This window comes from Gasterosteus aculeatus, chromosome 14 (genome assembly GCF_964276395.1).
Source record: "Gasterosteus aculeatus chromosome 14, fGasAcu3.hap1.1, whole genome shotgun sequence".
In the NCBI taxonomy this organism is placed as follows: Eukaryota; Metazoa; Chordata; class Actinopteri; order Perciformes; family Gasterosteidae; genus Gasterosteus; species Gasterosteus aculeatus.
The window spans coordinates 12,134,506-12,157,690 of record NC_135702.1 but is presented as its reverse complement, the minus strand read 5'-3'; the positions used below and the strand labels follow the sequence as shown (position 1 = coordinate 12,157,690).

The 23,185-nt window shown below is 43.4% G+C and overlaps 1 protein-coding gene across 1 annotated transcript in view; it reads left to right on the top strand.

Annotated features, from left to right (window-relative positions):
- Window positions 1-779: 779 nt before the first annotated feature.
- npr2 (natriuretic peptide receptor 2) overlaps window positions 780-23,185 on the top strand; it is a 46,576-nt gene continuing 24,170 nt past the window's right edge. The window contains exons 1-7 of the mRNA XM_078088193.1: window positions 780-2,000; window positions 14,339-14,514; window positions 15,903-16,016; window positions 16,286-16,421; window positions 17,255-17,349; window positions 19,890-20,025; window positions 21,161-21,245. Coding sequence (XP_077944319.1) covers window positions 1,310-2,000; window positions 14,339-14,514; window positions 15,903-16,016; window positions 16,286-16,421; window positions 17,255-17,349; window positions 19,890-20,025; window positions 21,161-21,245 — 1,433 coding nt within the window. The 5' untranslated portion in view covers window positions 780-1,309. The remainder of the gene's footprint in view (window positions 2,001-14,338; window positions 14,515-15,902; window positions 16,017-16,285; window positions 16,422-17,254; window positions 17,350-19,889; window positions 20,026-21,160; window positions 21,246-23,185) is intronic.

Here is a 23,185-nt window from a genome sequence, read left to right as displayed (position 1 = left end):
TTGACTAGCGCTACGGGTAAGAGGGGGAAAATAAGTTTTATATTTTATAATTCTCTATAAAGGTCCACTCCAGACATGTTCTAGTTTGAAATATACACCGTTATCAATGAAATCTCAATACATATCAAAGTTTTAAAATGTAGGTGCACAAATGTCTTCTAGAACAGAGACGATGTCCCAAAAGTCTCGTCTTTCTTTTATCGTTTCGGGTAAGGACAGACGAACTTTCACCATCAGCAGGTGAGCGATAAAACTGACAAAACATCTCCACAGTGAAGGTCAAACATACGAGTGATCCCAGAATAAACACTTTCCCTTTGAGCCTCGTGCAAGGACCGGCCAGCAGGAGGAGCAGTTCGGTCACTGTGATCGATGTGACGCCTCTTATGTCAATCAAATCAATCAATGAAGTCTACCAATTAAACTACAGGGTATATAATGTATCAGATGACACTTTCTCTCAATGGAATCCAACTGGCTGTGAACAATCAGACCCATTGAAAGCTTCACGTGCGTGGACACAATCCCCAATCGTCTGACTGATTACGCACAGGAGACACGTGAAGTGGCAGACAGGGGGCGACTCACGGCCAATTTGACGTTTCAATTCATACACTGCAAAATAAAAGCCCTTCGGTTCTTTTCCTATTTAATCTAGAATTTCGCAGTTTGTTTTACATGTTTTTCATTTAACAACCAGAGACAAAAACATTCTTTTATGTCCGGTTCAGTTTCATTTATGTGTTTTAAAAAAAGACAAACAAACATACACGTCAGATCGAACTCTTTTTTTTATTAACAACATTTTCACTTGTGTTTAGAGATTTTTCTACATTTAAAACCATCCCAACTCGCTGGAAACGTACTCCACAACACGTTCACTCGTGGAATAATCCCCTTAATCCTAATGGTCGGGGGGGCCTTTTCTGTGTGTGACGCGTGGGGGCCGAGCAGAAGGCTGCCTTGTTTGTAGTCATCTGGATCGATGTCATTACTCTCCCAGAGGCTGTCAGTGCGAAGGACCACTCTGCGCTGGAGGAGTCGCTTTTGGGAAGTGCGGAAGCTTCATTTCACAAGGACATTACGCAGCGCAGACGCATGGCACCGCCGCGCCCGGCACGACGGAATGATACCTTTACCGACTTTGTTTGACATTTGAAAAAAGATAGAAGGAGACCGGGAGTGAGGGAGACTGATCCTTATGGTGTGGCGTCGGGGTGCCACAGCCGGCAGTGTCTCCTCTCCAAACGGCGCGCTCTCCGTGACCGTACTTTCCAGCCCGGGACTTACCAGCGGCTCGTGACGCGAAATGGGATACAGAAGCGCGCTGGGATGCTGCCTCCTCGCCGCGCTGTGCTGCTGCCTCCCGCCCGGCTGCAGGGGCAACATAACCGTAGCGGTGATGCTCCCGGACAACCACCACAAATACCCGTGGGCTCTGCCGCGCGTCCTCCCAGCCATCCTCATGGCGCACGAGGACCTCCACGCCAAACACGGGCTGTTGCTCGGCCGCTTCATCAACATCCTCAACTACAGCACGGAGGACCCCGTCGCGGGCTCGTGCGACGCCAGCCTTGCGCAGGTCGTGGCCGTGGACGCCAAGCTCTACATCCGCCCGGACGCGTTCTTCGGCCCCGGGTGCGTGTACCCGCTGGCCTCCGTGGGGCGCTTCGCGTCCCACTGGAAACTCCCGCTGATCACAGCCGGCGCGCCCGCGTACGGCTTCGACAGCCGCGAGGAATACCGGACCATCGTGCGCAGCGGGCCGTCCACTACCAAGCTCGGGGACTTCGCCAACGTCCTGCACGCGCACTTCAACTGGACGTCCCGGGCCGTGGTGATCTACCAGGACCTGCGGCTGGACGACCGGCCGTACTACTTTCTGTCGGAGGGCATCTACCTGAACCTGAAGGAGAAGATGAACATCACGGTGGAGGCCGTGCCGTACGACGACAAGTTCTACAAGGATCTGATTAGTTTCATGAAGGAGGGCGGGAGAAGTAAGTTCAAGCTGAAGGAAACGCATTGATTTAAAGTGAAAGTTGTAAAGCCTGAACGTGCATGAAACGCTTTGATGCTCATATTTAGACCTGTAATGTGTGTGTGACCTAACGAGATGGTCACTGTAAATATTGTGTCAGCAAAAGGAGAAGGAAATTCCTATTAACTGCATAACTGGGGCACGTTTTAGTTGAGGAAAAATGCCCCGAGTTCAACATTGTGTCCACCAACATTTCTGTTCGATTGTGAGCTTTGACTTAAGAAATCGTAGAAAGATAGATAGATAAGTACTTTGTTGATCCCCTACATCCAGGTAGCTCCTGACATTATACAATCATAATATACACATACAGTTAAACTGTGTGTATTATTTCTGTTCGATTGTGAGCTTTGACTTAAGAAATTGTGCAGATTCTGCTCTTCAACAATGAGGCCACCACTTCCCAGCAGATATAGACAGAGGTGGACGGGAAAAGATGCAGGAACATTGTGTTTATCCCGGAGCCATTACAGAGGAATGTTTAGGCTGTGAGCAGTCTGCAGGTTTACTGCCTGGAGGACCACCACCTGAGAGAGAGAGAGAGAGAGAGGGGGGAGACACACACACACACACACACACACACACACACACACACACACACACACACACACACACACACACACACACACACACACACACACACACACACACACACACACACACAGGGGTTGTGATCATATGGATGCCCTCTCTTCACTTTAGTCATTCAGGCGGCTGCAGCTCATTCACTTGGACTGAAAAATCCATAAAGGGCTCGATGTACACGTCAGTATACAGTATAACGTCACGCTGCGAAGACACACGTCACTTTACTTTACTGAATGTGTTGTAATTATTTTTATGGAATAGTGATTGAAATAACGCACAAGACACATTTGTTGGAGTATTTCACTCAGTGGAAACATGGTATGAGGAGCTGACACAAGATGATACACAATATATCTAATGCTTTCCAGCAGTGCGGTAAAACAACGCTCCCAGCCCCCTTCTTTAAAGCTACTTAAGGGAAACTAAATGGTGAATGGAATTCATTTTGAGTGGCTAAACAGTCTTTGTGTTTTTAACAGCCGTTTGTTGATGAGGCGTAAATAACACAGCAGTTAAATCACCCATCAATGTTCTCGCCTTAAGTTTAATTAACTGACTTTATCATCACCGCTGATGTGAAAAGTTTATTGTGTGACAAGCGGGTCTGGATATTACACATATGTTTGTGCATGAGAAGAGTTGAGAATACTGATAAATCTGATTATCAGCATTATTTATATATATATTTATATGGGACTTTGGTCTTAATGCTCTTGCTGTGGTTTATGAGGTTGTACTTTCTAAAAGGCAAGATGTTTCATCCTGATATTGGTTAATAAAAGCAGCTCTTTATTGTGATAATCGGAGGAACCAGGATACCTTTCAACAGTTTCAGGTGTGAATGTTTTCAACGACTCTCCCATCTTGCATAATTAATAACCAAGTCCCACCCGGCCCATTGGCATTAAGCATAGACCTCTATTAGTCCGGGAACAGAACATGAACAATTTACCATCTCCTTGATTAAGGACTCATTCCTGCAGCACTGATGCATCAGTCAGGAAGCGAGTAGCTTAGTATAGAGACTGATTGCATGAAAATCAGCTTTATTCAAAGATAAAGACCAACAGACGATGAGCGGTCCAATGTTGTTTCTTGTTTGACTGATACAAGAACAGAAAAGTAAAGATGTTGGTTTGTTAGAGGAAGCAAAGTGCCGAAGCTTTTGATGAACAACAATCAACGCTTTATCCGGCAATAAATGAAGATTCCCAACATGTAACTAACCCCATAAAACTGAAATAGTCTTTTTGAATTTCAGTTCATATTCAGGTTCTGAAAACAAGATGAAGGAGTTGATTTTAGTTAGTGGCCAGCCTACTCGCTGATCTCCAAAACCTGTTCGTGAAAATGTATACGAAAATCTTGAACATACAAATTCGTAACAATACATAGGAACTGGCGGTGGTTAACCACGCCCCTCGAGTGAACAACATGGCGGACCGTCTTGGCTTCTTGAGTGAACGGGTTAGGGTTAGTATTCTATTCTTACAAGTTAACATTGATTTCTCGTTAAAAATGCAATCATAACACGTTTATTTTACATCGTTAGACTTCACAAAGTGTGTTTACGGGGTGCAGGTCCCCATTCACTTTGAATAGGGTGACGTCATCAGTTGCAGTCCGTATTTATTCAGTATGTATCAATACGAATTTGTATGTTCAAGATTTTCGTATACATTTTTACGAACGGGTTTTGGAGATCAGGCTGGTTAGCACAGACACAAGCTTTATGTCGAACCATAAAGAACCTTTGTTCTTATTAATGCAACTATACCAGAAACCCCATAAACACTTTATAACTCTGTACATTTCTTCACAGCAATTGAACAATTTCTTAAATCAAAGGACTATTATGGCAAAGACCAAAAACCTCCCAATCTGTTAGAGATTAGTTAAGAAAGCATTAGTAATGACTACAAAAATGCTGTTGATAAGACTGAATGAGTTAAATGAGAACATGCTTACGTGCTCCATTGAGATTGTTGTTGTTGTTGTTGTTGTTGTTACACACAACTATGTAAACCTCCTGTTTTTGACATGATGCACATCTTATCCTGAAGTTCAGCTACAAAGCATTGGTGTGTTCAAAAAACATTTATCTCAGGACAAATTCTGCTTCCAGGGAGTAAATCTCGGGAGTATTATTGTTTCTGGCGCGGTGAAACCAAAAGAGCTTAATCTGTTCTTACAGTAACTGCGTCCACAAATACTGTACAAAACACTGCGTGAAGGTAATCAAAGCAGTGAGGTGAAAGGTGCACACCCCCTCCTCCGCCCTCCACCCCACACACTCCCACCTCCACCCCTTTCCCAAATGAGTTATGGAGCTACCGCAGAGAGCTGGAGGTCACAGGAGCTAATGGTTTTGTCAGGGCTTGTCACGGCTCGTCAGTCAGCTCACTTTTATCCCAAGCAGATAACCTCCGGGAGATCACCCCTGTGATGTCACCCGACTGCCGCCGGGTTCAAACGGCGAGGGGCCGAGCCGGGGGTGGGAAAGGAAAACTGGGGCTTTTAACGTGAAACCACACATCTCTACCCCCTAGACTTCAAATGATGGTGTTTTCATCCCCCGTTTTGGGTAATGATTATTTTCTTAAATTAGGGAACATCAATCTGTAAGTTGTGCAATAATGTTTCTTCCTGTTTGAGGAAGTTCTCAACTGGGTAGAGAAACCGTCAGAGGCTGTAACAGAGGTCTTAAGTCCTGAAAGTATTTCAACCAATACGATTCCTACAATCTCTTTTCGATGGAAATGTGTGTGTTGTACGTTGTTGTAAGTGTCCAAAAATATCAAGTAAAGTGTACGAAATAGGGCTTAAAATAGTAGATCACATTTATGTAGGCATGGTTCTTGTGCGGCTGCTTGTGTTTAGAGAACATGTGAAAATTTGGCTTCTTTTTCTGAATCAAATATTTATATATACAGTATTATAGAGACTTTATAAGAATTGTTTTCCAATTGTTCCAACTGACAGTAGAATCAAAACACATTATATGAATCAACAAGTCAACACTACAGGACAACATCACTGTTTGTGATTTCACACGGCTGTGTTTGGCTATGGTGGGCTATAGAGGGCTATGGTTGGCTATGGTTGGGTATGGTCGGCTATGGTGGGCTATGTTTTGGCTATGGTGGGCTATAGAGGGCTATGGTCGGCTATGGTTGACTATGGTGGGCTATGGTTGGCTATGGTTGACTATGGTTGCTATCGTGGGCTATGTTTTGGCTATGGTGGGCTATGTTTGGTCAGTCAGCTCACTTTTATCCCAAGCAGATAACCTCCGGGAGATCACCCCTGTGATGTCACCCGATTGCCGCCGGGTTCAAACGGCGAGGGGCCGAGCCGGGGGTGGGAAAGGAAAACTGGGGCTTTTAACGTGAAACCACACATCATCGGGGCTTCGACAGCTGACCAAGTAATTACGTGTCGTTGTAGAGTTAAACACCACCACTCCCTCTAAATTCCTCAAATTCCCAATTTTAATGCTGGAAAAATGCTGATTTTGGACTTAAGTCCTCAAGTCTTCAGTAACCCTGCTTGAGTATTTTTCCTTATGTCAGACACAATTCCTCTACTGCCTGGTCTTTAACCCTTCTGACAGCTGCAAGTTGCTGTGCTGATTTTACATCCAACATTAGATGAGCTCATTGGCTTCTGCAGCCACAATGTTTACCGTGTTCACAATCTCGGGTGATCGGCTGCAATCTGCCGTCCCTCCAGGACCCCGAAGCGAGCTAAAAAGAGTGTTGCCGACCCCTCTCACCCTGGACAAAACCTGTTTGTGCCCCTCCCATCTGGCAGGAGGCTGAGGCAGAGCCCGGTCCCCCACTGACTGACATCCCACCGGTCACTCCCTTCACACTCCACATGCACATACACCTGGTGCACTTTATTTTTAACTTTTTATTTTTAACTTTTATTTTTTATTTAAATTCCTCTTGCACTATGTTGTATTATCTGTCTTGTTGTCGATTGACTTACTGTCTGATGTTATGCACTCACTGCAAAGTCAAATTCCTTGTATGTCTGACAATAAATGTTGCTCAAATGTTCCTGATCTCACTTTAGGGTGTTATCAGGAAGGAGCTGGCTGATTAGCATTAAAGGGAGAGCACAGCAGAGGCTTCAGGTCAGAGTCATTACTAGTCCTCCTCTACTTTTCTTTAATATCTGCACCCAATTTACCAAAATCCATCCAATGCTGATTGTGTCAATAATAGGGACAAAACCAAAAAGGTCCTGCAAATACTGTATTCAGCTGATGTAAGCTGTACATTGGACATTGTTGTTGAGCTTTGTTGAAATTGTATTTGTATTAATTTTTTCTAAGCTCGTGGCACAGCATGACATGAAAGCTGTAAAACATTACTCAATATGAATATTCCAGCTCCCATCACATTGCCCAGTGACAATCTCGCCGTGGCGCTTTTTCTAAGCTTTCTTTGAAGCACGTTGCCAACTAATATATTCTTAAAATGTGTATACAAATCAGCAGTTTCTGATGCCTGTTTTTACTATTTTAAATAATTGTAATCTAGGTGCACTTTTTTATTGCCTTTTTTGTGTGGTTTTAAGACACTTTGAGAACTTCCTCAAACAGGAAGAAACATTATTGCACAACTTACAGATTGATGTTCCCTAATTTAAGAAAATAATCATTACCCAAAACGGGGGATGAAAACACCATCATTTGAAGTCTAATACTCCCATCAACAGCTTCTTTTATCAAAGCATTCAGTGTTGAATCAACAGGGTCTATTGTGGAGGATGTAGCTTGTGCTGCTGCTGAACTGTGTAATGTTGAAGCATTGTTAAAATGTTGTCCGCCTCATGGATGTTGATGAGGAAAGTTTAAAATATGGACCTGTTGGCCTATGATGGAAGGATTTATTGCAGGACCGTTCCCAAATAAACTAGCAATTGGGTAGATTTCCCACTGTAAACCGTGATGGGCTACAAATACACGGCTCACAGTTGAGTGTTTATATTGTGCAAGGGAAATCTTGTTGACCCCCTATGAGCCAGCTGGCTGCCTTAAACGCTCAGGTGGGCCCCTTGTGCCTGTTCCAGAGTTGAGGCTAAAAGTGACGCGCTTTAGCCATCGGTGCCCCTCGGCTGTGGAAGGACCTGCGTGAAGATACAAGGCTCGAAGAATCAGTCATTTCTTTTAAATCACTTCGTAAAACATATTTTTACATACTTTTATCTGTTATTGCTTCACTTGTTTATTTGAATTCATTTTATTTTGCTCAATAATTTTATTTTATTGTCGTTTTTTATTTTACTTATTTAATCGTACATTCTTCTCTTTTTTATTGTTTTTTTCTGGGTTTAACGCTTACTCTTTGACATTTTCTTGACACTTTCTGTTGTTATTACTGAGTTGCTTGTAGCTGCTTGGTCCGTCAGAGCACATTAACAACTATGGTGCTTTAAGAAAAAAGTTATTAAATTGTATAATTGTTAATATCATTTTTAAGAGCCTTTGAACGTGACTCAGCCAATCATAAACCGGGACCGGAACTATCATTGTGTTTCCTCTACAATTGTGAGAAACTAAATATTTTATTTACCTTATAAAACATGTATGCACGCTGACATTTAACCGTTCTGTTTCATTGAAAAGACAGAGAATGGCTTGGTGTTCAGAATGCACCTATTTTTAAGTGCAGGAGTTCATGACAAAATAGAGAACCCTTAGAAAATCTTGAGAAAGAAAACCCTTTTGTTTTTGAGATGAATTGCTATGTCAGACAAAAAGTATTGAATCAGAATTGATCAGTATCAGTAACATTGACTTTGGTTGAGGTTAAAATGAGGATTTAAAATTCTTCTAAAAAACATGGCTCATGAAAATGTGCAAGAAAGACTTTTCCCTGCAGCGCGGAGAGCGGGAGCAGGGTTGATTACCGCCCTGACCTCTGTGAAAGGGAACAACTTGTACCAAACAATTCAGTGTGCTTTTTTTGTGAAGTATTACCTCGGCAGGTCCAGATACGGTGCCACTGTTCAACGCGGGAGGACATTTTCCCCCTCGGTTGTGCAGCACATTTATTTTGGTAGCGGGCCAGGAGACATCAGGACTCCTTGGCATGGTGAACCACGTTGGAAGGGATGAGAGTTGGGTTCTAAACAGGAGCCGACTTTGGTCTAACACATGAGGAAATGTCTGCTAACTGGGAGTGCAGCCTGGTAGCTGGCAGCAGCTCCTCTAACACACTGCGAATGGAAATAATGCTACATTTCCTTGTTCATGACTCAGGAGGGTGTGGCAGGCGGAGGGTGGTGGGTAGAGAAACCGTCAGAGGCTGTAACAGAGGTCTTAAGTCCTGAAAGTATTTCAACCAATACGATTCCTACAATCTCTTTTCGATGGAAATGTGTGTGTTGTACGTTGTTGTAAGTGTCCAAAAATATCAAGTAAAGTGTACGAAATAGGGCTTAAAATAGAAGATCACATTTATGTAGGCATGGTTCTTGTGCGGCTGCTTGTGTTTAGAGAACATGTGAAAATTTGGCTTCTTTTTCTGAATCAAATATTTATATATACAGTATTATAGAGACTTTATAAGAATTGTTTTCCAATTGTTCCAACTGACAGTAGAATCAAAACACATTATATGAATCAACAAGTACAACAGGACAACATCACTGTTTGTGATTTCACACGGCTGTGTTTGGCTATGGTGGGCTATAGAGGGCTATGGTTGGCTATGGTTGGGTATGGTCGGCTATGGTGGGCTATGTTTTGGCTATGGTGGGCTATAGAGGGCTATGGTCGGCTATGGTTGACTATGGTGGGCTATGGTTGGCTATGGTTGACTATGGTTGCTATCGTGGGCTATGTTTTGGCTATGGTGGGCTATGTTTGGGCTATGGTGGGCTATGGTTGGCTATGGTGGGCTATGTTTTCGCTATGGTGTGCTATGATGGGCTATGGTGGGCTATGTTTTGGCTATGGTGTGCTATGATGGGCTATGGTGGGCTATGTTTTGGCTATGATGGGCTATGGTGGGCTATGGTTGGCTATGGTTGGGTATGGTCGGCTATGGTGGGCTATAGAGGGCTATGGTTGGCTATGGTTGACTATGGTGGGCTATGGCTGGCTATGGTTGACTATGGTTGCTATCGTGGGCTATGTTTTGGCTATGGTGGGCTATGGTTGGTAATGGTGGGCTATGTTTTGGCTATGGTGTGCTATGATGGGCTATGGCGGGCTATGTTTTGGCTATGATGGGCTATGGTGGGCTATGGTTGGCTATGGTTGGTATAGTGGGCTATGGTGGGCTATGATGGGCTATGGTTGGTATGGTGGGCTTTGATGGGCTATGGTGGGCTATGGTGGTCTATGGTTGGCTCTGGTGTGCTATGGTGGGCTATGATGGGCTATGATGGGCTATGGTGGGCTAGGATGGGCTATGGTGGGCTATGGTTGGCTATGGTGGGCTATGATGGGCTATGGTGGGCTATGGTGGGCTATGATGGGCTATGGTTGACTATGGTGGGCTATGGTGGGCTATGATGGGCTATGGTGGGCTATGGTGGGCTATGATGGGCTATGGTTGACTATGGTTGACTATGGTTGCTATCGTGGGCTATGTTTTGGCTATGGTGTGCTATGATGGGCTATGGTGGGCTATGTTTTGGCTATGATGGATTATGGTGGGCTATGGTTGGGTATGGTCGGCTATGGTGGGCTATAGAGGGCTATGGTTGGCTATGGTTCACTATTGTGGCCTATGGTTTCTATCGTGGGCTATGTTTTGGCTATGGGGGGCTATGGTTGGCTATGGTGGGCTATGTTTTGGCCATGTTTTGGCTATGATGGGCTATGGTGGGCTATGGTTGGCTATGGTTGGCTATAGTGGGCTATGGTGGGCTATGATGGGCTATGGTTGGTATGGTGGGCTATGATGGGCTATGGTGGGCTATGGTTGGCTATGGTGTGCTATGGTGGGTTATGATGGGCTATGATGGGCTATGGTGGGCTATGGTGGGCTAGGATGGGCTATGGTGGGCTATGGTGGGCTATGGTTGGCTATGGTGGGATATGGTGGGGTATAGTGGGCTATGGTGGGCTATGTTTTAGCTATGATGGGCTATGGTGGGCTATGGTTGGCTATAGTGGGCTATACTGGGCTATGGTGGTCGATGGTGCGCTATGATGGGCTATGATGGGCTATGGTGGTCGATGGTTGGCCATGGTGGGCTCTGGTGGTCTATGGTTGGCTATAGTGGGCTATGATGGGCTATGGTGGTCGATGGTGGGCTATGATGGGCTATGGATGGCTATGGTGGTCGATGGTTTGCCATGGTGGGCTATGGTGGGCTATGGTTGGCTATAGTGGGCTATGATGGGCTATGGTGGTCGATGGTGGGCTATGAGGGGCTATGATGGGCTATGGTGGTTGATGGCAGGCTATGATGGGCTATGGCTGGCTATGGTGGTCGATGGTTTGCCATGGTTGGCCATGGTGGGCTATGGTGGGCTATGGTGGGCTATAGTGGGCTATGATGGGCTAGGATGGGCTATGGTGGGCTATGGTTGGCTATAGTGGGCTATGATGAGCTATGGTGGGATATGGTGGGGTATAGTGGGCTATGGTGGGCTATGTTTTAGCTATGATGGGCTATGGAGGGCTATGGTTGGCTATAGTGGGCTATACTGGGCTATGGTGGTCGATGGTGGGCTATGATGGCCTATGATGGGCTATGGTGGGCTATGGTTGGCTATAGTGGGCTATACTGGGCTATGGTGGTCGATGGTGGGCTATGATGGGCTATGGTGGTCGATGGTTGGCCATGGTGGGCTATGGTGGTCTATGGTTGGCTATAGTGGGCTATGATGGGCTATGGTGGTCGATGGTGGGCTATGATGGGCTATGGATGGCTATGGTGGTCGATGGTTTGCCATGGTGGGCTATGGTGGGCTATGGTTGGCTATAGTGGGCTATGATGGGCTATGGTGGTCGATGGTGGGCTATGAGGGGCTATGATGGGCTATGGTGGTTGATGGCGGGCTATGATGGGCTATGGCTGGCTATGGTGGTCGATGGTTTGCCATGGTTGGCCATGGTGGGCTATGGTGGGCTATGGTGGGCTATAGTGGGCTATGATGGGCTATGGTGGTTGATGGTGGGCTATGGTGGTCTATGGCTGGCTATAGTGGGCTATGATGGGCTATGTTGGGCTATGGTGGGCTATAGTGGGCTATGATGGGCCATGGTGGGCTATGGTGGGCTATGGTTGGCTATAGTGGGCTATGATGGGCCATGGTGGGTTATGGTGGGCTAGGGTTGGCTATAGTGGGCTATGATGGGCTATGGTGGTCGATGGCAGGCTATGATGGGCTATGGCTGGCTATGGTGGTCGATGGTTTGCCATGGTTGGCCATGGTGGGCTATGGTGCGCTATGGTGGGCTATAGTGGGCTATGATGGGCTAGGATGGTCTATGGTGGGCTATGGTGGGCTATGGTTGGCTATAGTGGGCTATGATGAGCTATGGTGGGATATGGTGGGGTATAGTGGGCTATGGTGGGCTATGGTTGGCTATAGTGGGCTATACTGGGCTATGGTGGTCGATGGTGGGCTATGATGGCCTATGATGGGCTATGGTGGGCTATGGTTGGCTATAGTGGGCTATACTGGGCTATGGTGGTCGATGGTGGGCTATGATGGGCTATGGTGGTCGATGGTTGGCCATGGTGGGCTATGGTGGTCTATGGTTGGCTATAGTGGGCTATGATGGGCTATGGTGGTCGATGGTGGGCTATGATGGGCTATGGATGGCTATGGTGGTCGATGGTTTGCCATGGTGGGCTATGGTGGGCTATGGTTGGCTATAGTGGGCTATGATGGGCTATGGTGGTCGATGGTGGGCTATGAGGGGCTATGATGGGCTATGGTGGTTGATGGCGGGCTATGATGGGCTATGGCTGGCTATGGTGGTCGATGGTTTGCCATGGTTGGCCATGGTGGGCTATGGTGGGCTATGGTGGGCTATAGTGGGCTATGATGGGCTATGGTGGTTGATGGTGGGCTATGGTGGTCTATGGCTGGCTATAGTGGGCTATGATGGGCTATGTTGGGCTATGGTGGGCTATAGTGGGCTATGATGGGCTATGGCTGGCTATGGTGGTCGATGGTTGGCTATAGTTTAGGCTCAAAACAACTGCTTGGGATTGGGAAAGATCTTAGTTTGAGTTCAAATGAGAAGTGCATATATTAGGACATCTGTTGCCTTCGGGTTGCAATAATCATGAATTAGTTATGATCAGGGAACAAACATGGTCATATTCAGAGCAACGGTGTCAGATGGGAACAGCGTGAATCCATTTACTTCCTCTGCATATTTATACTGAGAGAAGTGCTCAGTACCCACATTCACCTTTGAAGGATTTCTGGCTAGATTTTGGCTTCTTTGCTGCTTCTAATAGAAATTTGATTTTGTTTATTTTTGCGTATGTACAGATTTTGTCAGATGTATTTGTATTTGAATACAACATTGCAATAGTTGAAATACGTATAGAGAAAAGAGCAAAAAACTTGTTTTTGCGGAATCGACAGATAGACAGAATTAAAGGTTACTTGAGGCAAATATTTGGACTAAAATGTCTGGCTGAATATTGAACTGCTCCATCCAAGAGTATTATCTACTACTCATGGTATGCTGTTGACTTCAGGACGTGTTACTAGAAAAATGCACTCAACTCTTGTTTAAAGCTAGAATAGTAGTAATTGAACTCAAAGAACACAAAGAGGCAAGTCCAGCCACAGTAAATGTGCAGATACGACGACCTTACAGCACTCTGCACTAAACATACAATCACAATATTCTGACTAAAAGAAGTGACCGACCTCCCCCTGAAATCTCCTCCCAGCTCACTTTGGATGTTATGAAACTAAGCACAGGTCACAGCTGAGGTTCAAAATATCAACACATCAACAAAGCAAGGAGTCTATCTAGTAGCAGAGAGGTTTGTCAAACTCTGCCCACCTGCTCCAGGCTCCCCCAGGGGAGCGTTCAACACCAGACTGGTGGATTTTCAAGCCACCACCTGCTCCTCATTCTCAGTTATTATGTCCGACTTGGTTTGGCCTGTTGTTCAATTCAATTCATTTTATTTTGTATAGCCTAAAATTGCAAATTATAAATTTGCCTCAGAGGGCTTTACAGTCTGTACACATACGACATCCTCTTTCCCGAAACCCAGCCGGCAACGGTATTTGTTGCAGATGCTGATCAGTCTCTACATCTGGCATTTGTTTGTTTACGCTTACTGCTTGTTTTATGGGAAAACAATTATACTGGACTCACTGTTGAATCAAAAAATTCAGGGTTTCAGGGTTGACAAACAAATTGAGACGTAGACCACAATCAGAACATCGTGTACAGCGCTGTGGTGTAGATGTGGTATTTAACTTGGGATTGTTTGGGAAAAGCTACATTTGTCAACCCGCATTTACGCATCGTTACTCTACACAATCACCATCTTATCGAGAATTGAGACGTTAAAGTTTTGTTTACCAACCTGTATTCGACACAAATGCACTTGTGTTGATATCTACATCTACATGTATCCGAAAGATGACAAAACAATGTATCGCAATGCACAAGGTTGAGGAAAATTGAAATACAAAGGCAATAAATGACGTGAGATAAACAACTTTTTTGTTTGTTGTTTTTCTGTCTGCAGTTGTATACATCTGCGGGCCCCTGGACTCTTTCCTGAACATCATGAAACTGTTTCAGAGGGAGATCCAGGACCCAGAAAACTACGCCATTTTCTACCTGGACGTGTTTGCGGAGAGCTTGACGGAACGCACACCGTGGAAGAACACCGACTGGGCGGATCCAATCAAGGTCTTCAAGGTACGAGGACCACAGAACACCCGAACACATGCATGCACATAGGCACACGCGTGATAGAAGGTAACCACGGCCGTGCATCTGAGGAGAACGTTTAGACTGTGTTCACTCTGTCGATTCATTGAATGTGGACTGTCGTTGTTTCACCCGCTTTGTAAATGGAGGCATGAAATAATGAAAGACCAAAACCAGCCCTTTGGCATGAGAATCGGATGTCTATGACAAACGCATATTTCATTCTTTGTTCGTTTTCCCTCCTGACCTGATAATATGAATCAGATCCCCACTGAGTGAATAACACACAATGAAGTACTCAAAGCTGACAATTGGTTGAAATACTTTCAGGTTCAATTGTTTTGGATTAAATAACATGTGTTCTAAAAGGCTTTTATGGTAATGACACGTTGAAGTGCACTCTAACTAACGATCTTAGGTGGCTTCATCATTTATGACTTCGGATGCGCAAATTGTGTCTCCCAAAGGAGAAAAAGACCCTCCCACCCTTTCGACCTGAATACGGCCTGAAATTCTCTTGGTAGTAATGAATGGGGGATGTAATTTTTTCACAGGAAGCCATTTAACCCTACAAATGAGTGGGTAGAGATGTGACAGAGTGGGCACACATGTGCTGTTGGTCCCTTTTATCTCCCTAAATGTCACACTGGCTTCTCTTAATTGGCTTAAATGTTGAGAATTGACAGAGAGCGGCCATATGAATTTAAATCTTGCTTAATATTCATTAATGCCATTTGTGTTATAGTGAACGTTTGCTAAAAATGCATTAAAAATTCACAATATAAAAAAAGCAATCAGGACATTTGAATACCATTTGCATGACTTAAAGGTGGCTTTTGGTTGTACGTAACTCCTCACACATCTCCACATTTTCATTAAAAACGAATGGCATCGTACGTTTTAGTGGTGCAATATGATGCTGAAGTGAAATGTATTCATTACACATATTTTAGGTTTTAAAAGTTGACATTCATTAAAACGTTGGAATACAGCCCCCAGATGGAACAATACCAAAGTTTCCCGTTAGTTCCCGTTTTCATGTGTTGTTGAAATAAAGAAGAAAATCAAGAAGCTGCTTTAATCAGCCTCCACGCGTTAAAGATATTGCAGTTTGTGCCATAATACTTATACCTCTTCACAAATATTGCATTCATATCAAGAAGAAATCAGTTTTGAAAAAAATAAAAACAATCCAGCTCTTGTTGTTAAGAGCAAAGCCAAAGTTTTTTCCAAGAAATGTCTAAAACTTGTTTTTGTGGTAGCAGCAAGTGTATAATAAACCAATTCATAAGGCATTTGAGGAAAGTATTTGGCCGGAAAGGTTTGGCTGAATATTTTATTTCTTCACCCAAACTTTTGATTTGTGTCTCCTCCAGTCTGTTTTCGTCATAACGTACCGGCCTCCAGACAGTCCAGAGTACAAGGACTTCCAGAGGAAACTCCACGCCAGAGCCCAGAAGGATTTCGGTGTGCATTTGGAACCATCATTGGTCAGTTATCAAGTTATCTCCGCAGCATTACATCATCTTAGAAATCCCCAGTGGGCTGTGTAATTGATGGCAGTTAATGATTTTGGCGATGGTGTTAGCTATTAATACCTTTCTTTTTATTATTGCTTTCATCTCAGCTGTTGGGAAACAAACTTTCACCCGCCCAAATCAATGTTTCTCATAGAAGGAGTATTGGTTAAATCTATCTTTCATAATCAGAAACGTGTGTATTAATGTGTGTTTCCCTGTTGACGCCTCCCTCCTTGCAGGTGGACTACATCGCGGCCAGCTTCTATGATGGTTTCGTGCTGTACGCAATGGCCTTGGAGGAGACGCTGGCGCAGGGCGGAGCCCAGAACGACGGCATCAACATCACGATGAGGATGCAGAACCGTCGATTGTGGGGTGAGATAATGTGGCTGAACTTGTGAGGACTGCTCCACGCGGGAAAGCAGGTTTTAGAAGATAGAAATAGATAAATATATACTTTGTGTTTGTGTACTAAATGGATTCCACATAAATAAACTTCTACATAAGTATGTACATACAAAATGTTATGTGGCCATCATAATAATTCTGTTTGTAGCCACGAAAGGCTCAGTTAACTGGGGAAGGTGGTCTTCGCATGCAGTGGCTGGCTGTTATTGGGAAGCAACATTGAACCCAAAATGTAACATAACATCACAATAATTACAGTTTTATCACAAGGCACTCCTGTTGCTCACACATTTCCTCATGTTATTGCCTGATGATCGGCAGACACATTATTTTGGCAGATGTGGAACAAAGGGGTGTTATGGATTGGTTGTTTTGCTCAGCAGGATGAATGGAAAAGCAAGGAAAATAGGGCCAATGCTAAAAGTAGTAATGGAACGTTGTTTGGATGTTTTGACAATGCCTTTTTTGTTCAATACTGGCTAATCACACACATTTTATTCCTCTTCGAGCTCACATTACAAGTGATCAGTAGGTGGGAGACAAGACGATGCACAAGGATGAATAAGTGTGGCTGCAGAGTCATCTTGAACTAAACGTTAGAATCAGTTTAGCAGAAGCATTACCCTGATCCGCATTGTCAAGGAATGTAAGTTCATGCCATAATTACATGAAGACATAGAAAAAGCCCTCAGTTTTCACAGTGAATCGTGCAGATTCTAATTGGAGCGTCTGTAAACAGGCCCGCACAGTATATGATGCTACCCCAGACTCTTAATGTGGATATTGTTTGTGTTTTTTAGGAGTCACAGGACTTGTTACCACAGACAGAAAAAATGACAGGGACATAGACGTCAACCTGTGGGCAATGACCAACCAGGAGACAGGAGAGTACGGGGTGAGTCACGGTTCTCTCATTTATGTGGTTTTCAATGTGTTTGAGATCACCAGCAGAGTTTGATAGCAGGGTACCAGCTGAACTCATGGACATTTCCTTTATCGCTCCAATATACTGTTTATATTGGGGTATGGAATATGATTGTATGACAGACGAGGTTTGACAGGGAGGGAATTGATATAAAAGTAGGTCAATGAGTTAAAGGTGGAAAAATAAATAACACTAATATTAGCAAAAGTTGAGAGACATTTTGCAGAACGATAATGGGACTTTAATAGAGACGTATATGGAACTTAAATGTGTTTCTATCAAACGCCCAAGACACACAGACTGCCGCAGAGAGCTGCAGATTTGGCATTGAGACCGGAGAGTGAGCTGATAAGCAAACGAGGAAGGACTCGGCCAACCTTTTTCTGACATATCACTGTCGTGGTTAGTTCCTACCATGATGTCCCTTTTTGGATGAGTCTCATTGTCAACATATAAGGCCGGCGTCTTCCCGGAACATTTGCTTCGGGTCCCTCCGCATTTATCTTGTCATCTTTCTACAGATGCTAAATAATGAAGGCAGAGTCAGCGAACAGAGAGTAACAAGTCCACAAATAGTGAAGGCCATTAAATCAAAAAGCGTTTAGTACTTAGATTTCAATAGTCAATGATACGAGCACATTTCAGTTTCTAATTATATAGTTACAATACATATTTACTAGTAATATGTATTTTATATGAAAACCATTCTTGTATCCCACAAAAAATATTTGCCCTCATTTATCCCACTGGTATAAACTATATAACTTATATAATAATGTAGAGCTGTTGACACAAATAACGATAATGCCTGACCACATTGAGGGCTAATTCACTTCATGTGTGTCTTATTTCTAAATTAAAATTCTAGATGTTTTCAAGAGGCATCGTTCAAAACCTCAGTCTTTGAAGAAATGAAAGCCAATGTATATAACTATCTGGGATATATTCTGTTCTGACTTCTCTAATGATAAGATGCATAAAACCTCAAATTTCCCCCACAGTCCAATGAAAATATTGGTGTACTGTATGTCTGGCTCTGCAAACAGGGTTGTGAACTGCCCCAGTGTGTGTCTGTTTGTCTTCCTCTGAGGGGAGAAGAAGTGGGTTAACTGCGGACTTAAGTTAGAATTTCATAGCGGTCCTCAGAGGCTGTCAGCGTGACTGCGCGGTCTACTTTATCCTCCGCTTTTAATTGGTCCGTTTTAATGGCCGATTGACCCAAGCAGCCCGCCGACCGGCTGAAAACCCCAGACTGCTGAATAAAGTAAAATAAAATATCACTATCAAAATGATTATTTAGTTTTGATGAATTACTGGCTATATTTACTTTTTGTATTTTCTTTATCAACTCAAATTTTCAATAATCTGTTTCATTAGACAAGACATTAGACATTAGACAAGATTGCTTACATTGCTGGTTAATTGAAGATGATATAACGCAAATTTGGTTCCGATCCACGGTGCATAAACAGGTGTTCTAAACATCTGCTCACATAGTTACACAATCTTACTGTAAACTAAAAGTCTTCTGCCTCATTCAACACAAGTGACATAACATTGAAACTATTTATCGGACGTCCCGCTGGGTTGCCGGGAAGCTTTTTTTGACACCCTGACACACTCTCCAAGGCCTGTAAACAACAGGTGGATACAATAGAGGGAATTCCTCTCATGTGTCACGTGCACATTCCTGTCTCGACATAACGATGCCCCCATGTTCAAAGACTTAGACCACATAGTAAATATTAAAATATGTAGGGTAGCTTGCATACTTGAACACATTAGAGGCTTTGGGAGTGAATGCTGGAGGAGTGCAGTGCAGTAAACACAGGCCACTTAACTGACATAGTGTTGCTATTCCAGATGCTGCTGAAATAGTAACAATATGTCAACCCCAACCCGAGATATTCTGCATTGTTTGGATCATCCTACGTTGGGTCGACTGCCTCTAAGGTTTTAGCGCCGGGAGCCTTTTGGTGGAAACCATAAAATCTCCTCTGGCTTGTTAGAAACACGGGAGTCGCGTTTCACAGCAGGACAGCAGATGCTTCTCCTGAGGCCGTACCATCAATTAGAAGCTCACATATACTATGTCAGGCGCTATTGAGGATGTTGGTCAGGCTACGTCGGAGAGGAGCAGGAATTGTGGGGGAGAAAGGGACAGAAAAGAGTGAAACAAAACCAGAAGATTGCTTGAGTGCGGAGGAAAAAAATGAAGCCGGTTCAACTTTGATTGACAGCGCGTCACTCAGCGACAAGGACAGCCGTCCTCTTGCAGCTTTATGTCACCAGCTTCCTTTGAAAATGACTTGCGGGCTGTTACTTGTTACAAACTCAGCATAAGAGTCTACTACAGTCGTGCTATAGCTGCTCTGCGAGGCGCGGCAGTGCTTTGAGCTAAATGCTAACATCAGCGTGCTAACTAATGTTTTCACAACGCTGCTGTGACACGCCGTGGTTTAACGTGTTTGAAGTGTGTTAACAAGCTAATATTTTCCTCTGTGTGGCAGCTGGTTGCGTACTACAATGGAACCACCAAAGACATCATTTGGTCACAGACAGAGAAGATCCACTGGCCCAATGGGGGCCCACCGCTGGATAACCCCCCATGTGTGTTTTCCACAGACGACCCTTCCTGCAATGATGGTATGTCAAAAGTTAAATCTGCCTACAGGTGATTGTACCCGAGGTGAAATATTCTCTAGGAACAAGCTACATAAGAATGACTAATGGAAACACTCATTTCAGGAAATTGCATAAAAAGAGTTGTGACAAGTTACATTTAAAGTAAGATTGACTCTCTCATTGGATGCATATTAAGGTACACTAATGCTTTGTTTATATTATTGTTGTCATCTCCACAGGGCTGATGATATTTGTGTTGATGCTGTCATGATAAATATGTTATTTTTCTTCCATTTTATTCCAACTCTCCTCAATGAAGTGAAAGAGCAAATGTAAAAGTGTAATATTCGCTGCAGTTACAAGCAGTGTGAAAGATAATTGCTGAAAGTGGTATTTTCTGCTTGAACGGCGTGACAGTTCTCAAAGAGAAATGTCACAGACGATAAACTGAGGAGGAAAACCACTTTAATTACAAATGCATTTTGATGTGAGGAGGGATTGTGAGTGGAAGAGCCATAAATCAGACCCTAATAATTTACAGTCGGGAGCCTGGATGTCACCTTCTCGAGTGTCGCATCGACGAACATGAGTGTTGGGGAATTTAAAGAAAACAAATTAGGGATTAACAAAAATACGGTCACACGGAGCACAAAGGCATCAGTGTTGTATCCACAGAGCGAACACATGCAGGGGCCCCGTGCGCTGCAGTCGCTGTGCTCCACTGAAAGTTTCCTGGCTCAGCTCGGTCCCCGTAAAACCTTGAGTTTTCTTACAAAAAAACCCCAGCACTGTTAAATATGTTGTGAGGGAAACATTTTCTTCTGGATCATGTTTGTTTTTAGGGTACAACAAATGTGGTTGTAATCACGCTCCGTTTTTCGATGTGCAGGGTGATTGTAATCGCTGGTTACAGATGTTTACTGTTTACATACATTCAGTGAAATAAACGTCCTCTGATGTTGATTAGTGTTAGGAATTAAATTTCTCTAATGATGAGTAGAATATTTTGTGATTTACAGCAGCTGGTGTAATTAGTCTCCATTTGGGTTTTAAATATATATCAGTAATGCGCAAGCTGTTAAATTGTTTTGGGTTGTTGTGGCTGACCTACATCTGTTAAACATGTGAGAGAAAACCTTCTACTCCTGTTTTCCAGGTCATCTGCCAGTTTTGGGTATTGTAGCTGTGGGATCCGGCTTGGCGCTCATCATCTTTGGAATCTCCAGTTTCCTCATTTACAGGTGAGTTTGTTCGCAAGGAGATGATGTGCGTCCTGTCTTTGCTGCTTTTCAGCTCAATGGACATGCAGAGATGATCTCTTTTTGCTCGGAGAAAATGACAGAGTTGAAACAGAGCTCATGAGGGTCTTGCTGCTGTAGGTGCCGGTGTGGTATTTACACACTTGTTGCTACAGCAACGGCTCAGCAGGTGACGGCACAAACGCAGCGGTGAAGTGCGTTTAAGCTGCCAAGTGAGCTCATACTGGGCTAGAATGATATGGTATTAGTGGTGTATTCTCACTAAATGATCATCAGTGCGTTTATTAATACGCCTCTGCGCTCGATTAAAACTAAACCCTCTATTCTGATAATTCACACACAGCCGATGTTGATGGGCGAATGCAAAAAGTAATAGTTTTTCAAACAATTGAAAAAATCGGCCTCTGTGGTAACGTCAATTTCAAAACGTGCTTCCGATGCAGAACATTTGTTAGATTGACAGTTTTGTTCGGTTGTTTCCGAATATTCACTGACAAGAAGAAGCTGGATTTCCTTTTTCACAGTTTGGGTATTTTTTGGGAAGGAGATCTAACGTATCCAAAATGTAGGTCTGTGAATAGAGGGTGTCAAGGCCTGTAGAGATGTTTAAATATGAACAATGAGAAGGTTTCACTTGATAGTGGCTTCATACAGGAACGTCACTGTATGTATTATTTCCCATGTACATTTACAATATGTGACGTCTGCACAAATATTTTCAATGAAACATTTTACGTTTATCTAACGTTTCAATAGTAAACATTTTTTATTTGCATAAAACTAGAGTAAACTACAGTTAAAGGCCAAATGAGTAGGATTCTCTTTCAAAAACAATGCAAAAGCACTTTTAAATGGATCCCTCTCGATCATCACTCACCACCACACGCGTCTGTATTTGCAGGGAACTGAATTTTGCCTGTACTTTTGTATTTTGTTTGACATTTCTGGGCTTCAACCTGTTTTAAAAGGTAGCAGCCAGGTGGCAAATTGTAAGCACGCATCAGAAAAATGCTGAGAGGTTTGTTTCAAAATGCGGGGGAATCTCGGACTGATAAGCAACCGAACCCTTGTTGAGCCAGATAGGTGGGGTCAACTTTAAATGTTGCCTTTATAAAACTGCAAACAATAGATCCTTTTTTAACATACCTGAAAAAAACAATGTAATTAAATAAGTAGACATAAGATATTGTGTTGAAATAGTAGGATTTTGTCTTACTGTTTTCTAACTGTTATATGGAAAGTTGTTTTGCCATTGTGTTGTCATTAGTTAAAAAATCAGCCGTCAAGAACTGAACTGAATTGAATGCATGAACATTATCAGGCTACGGAATTGTCCTTACTAGAAACCCCACAGGCCGTATTGAACTGCATATGGAGAAAATAAATGGAATTCACTAATTGTAATTAGATGTTTAAATAATAGTCGGTGTTTTCAGCAGCTGAGCGCCTCTGAGCAGCTGTGTATGTTTGGTTAAAATCATTGCCTGCCTCATTTTTAATGGTCGTAACTATTACTGCACTGCATTTAGCTGTAAAACAAAAATTCAAATAAAGGTACTGTGTCCCTGGTGGCACAACCTATGTTGTTTATGGAATTCATGATGAGAAATAGATTGATCCTCATTTAAATACATGAGAAGGGAATCATGCATGCCGTGGGCTACTGGGGGGATTTCTAAATTCAAGGTAATGTCGGACGGTGAAATCTGCACGAAATGAAATATTATTATTATATTATTATTATTCTTTCCATTTTTCCCTTTTCTCATGACTTCTTCAAAGGTGTCTTTGCATAGGTGGTTAATTGTGTTCATGAATAGGAAAATATTATAAAGGAGGAGCTCACTTTTATTTCCCTTCTCAGCTCTGACTAACAAATCACACCGGTAATCTGATCACCTTTCTAATACTGACTATTAACA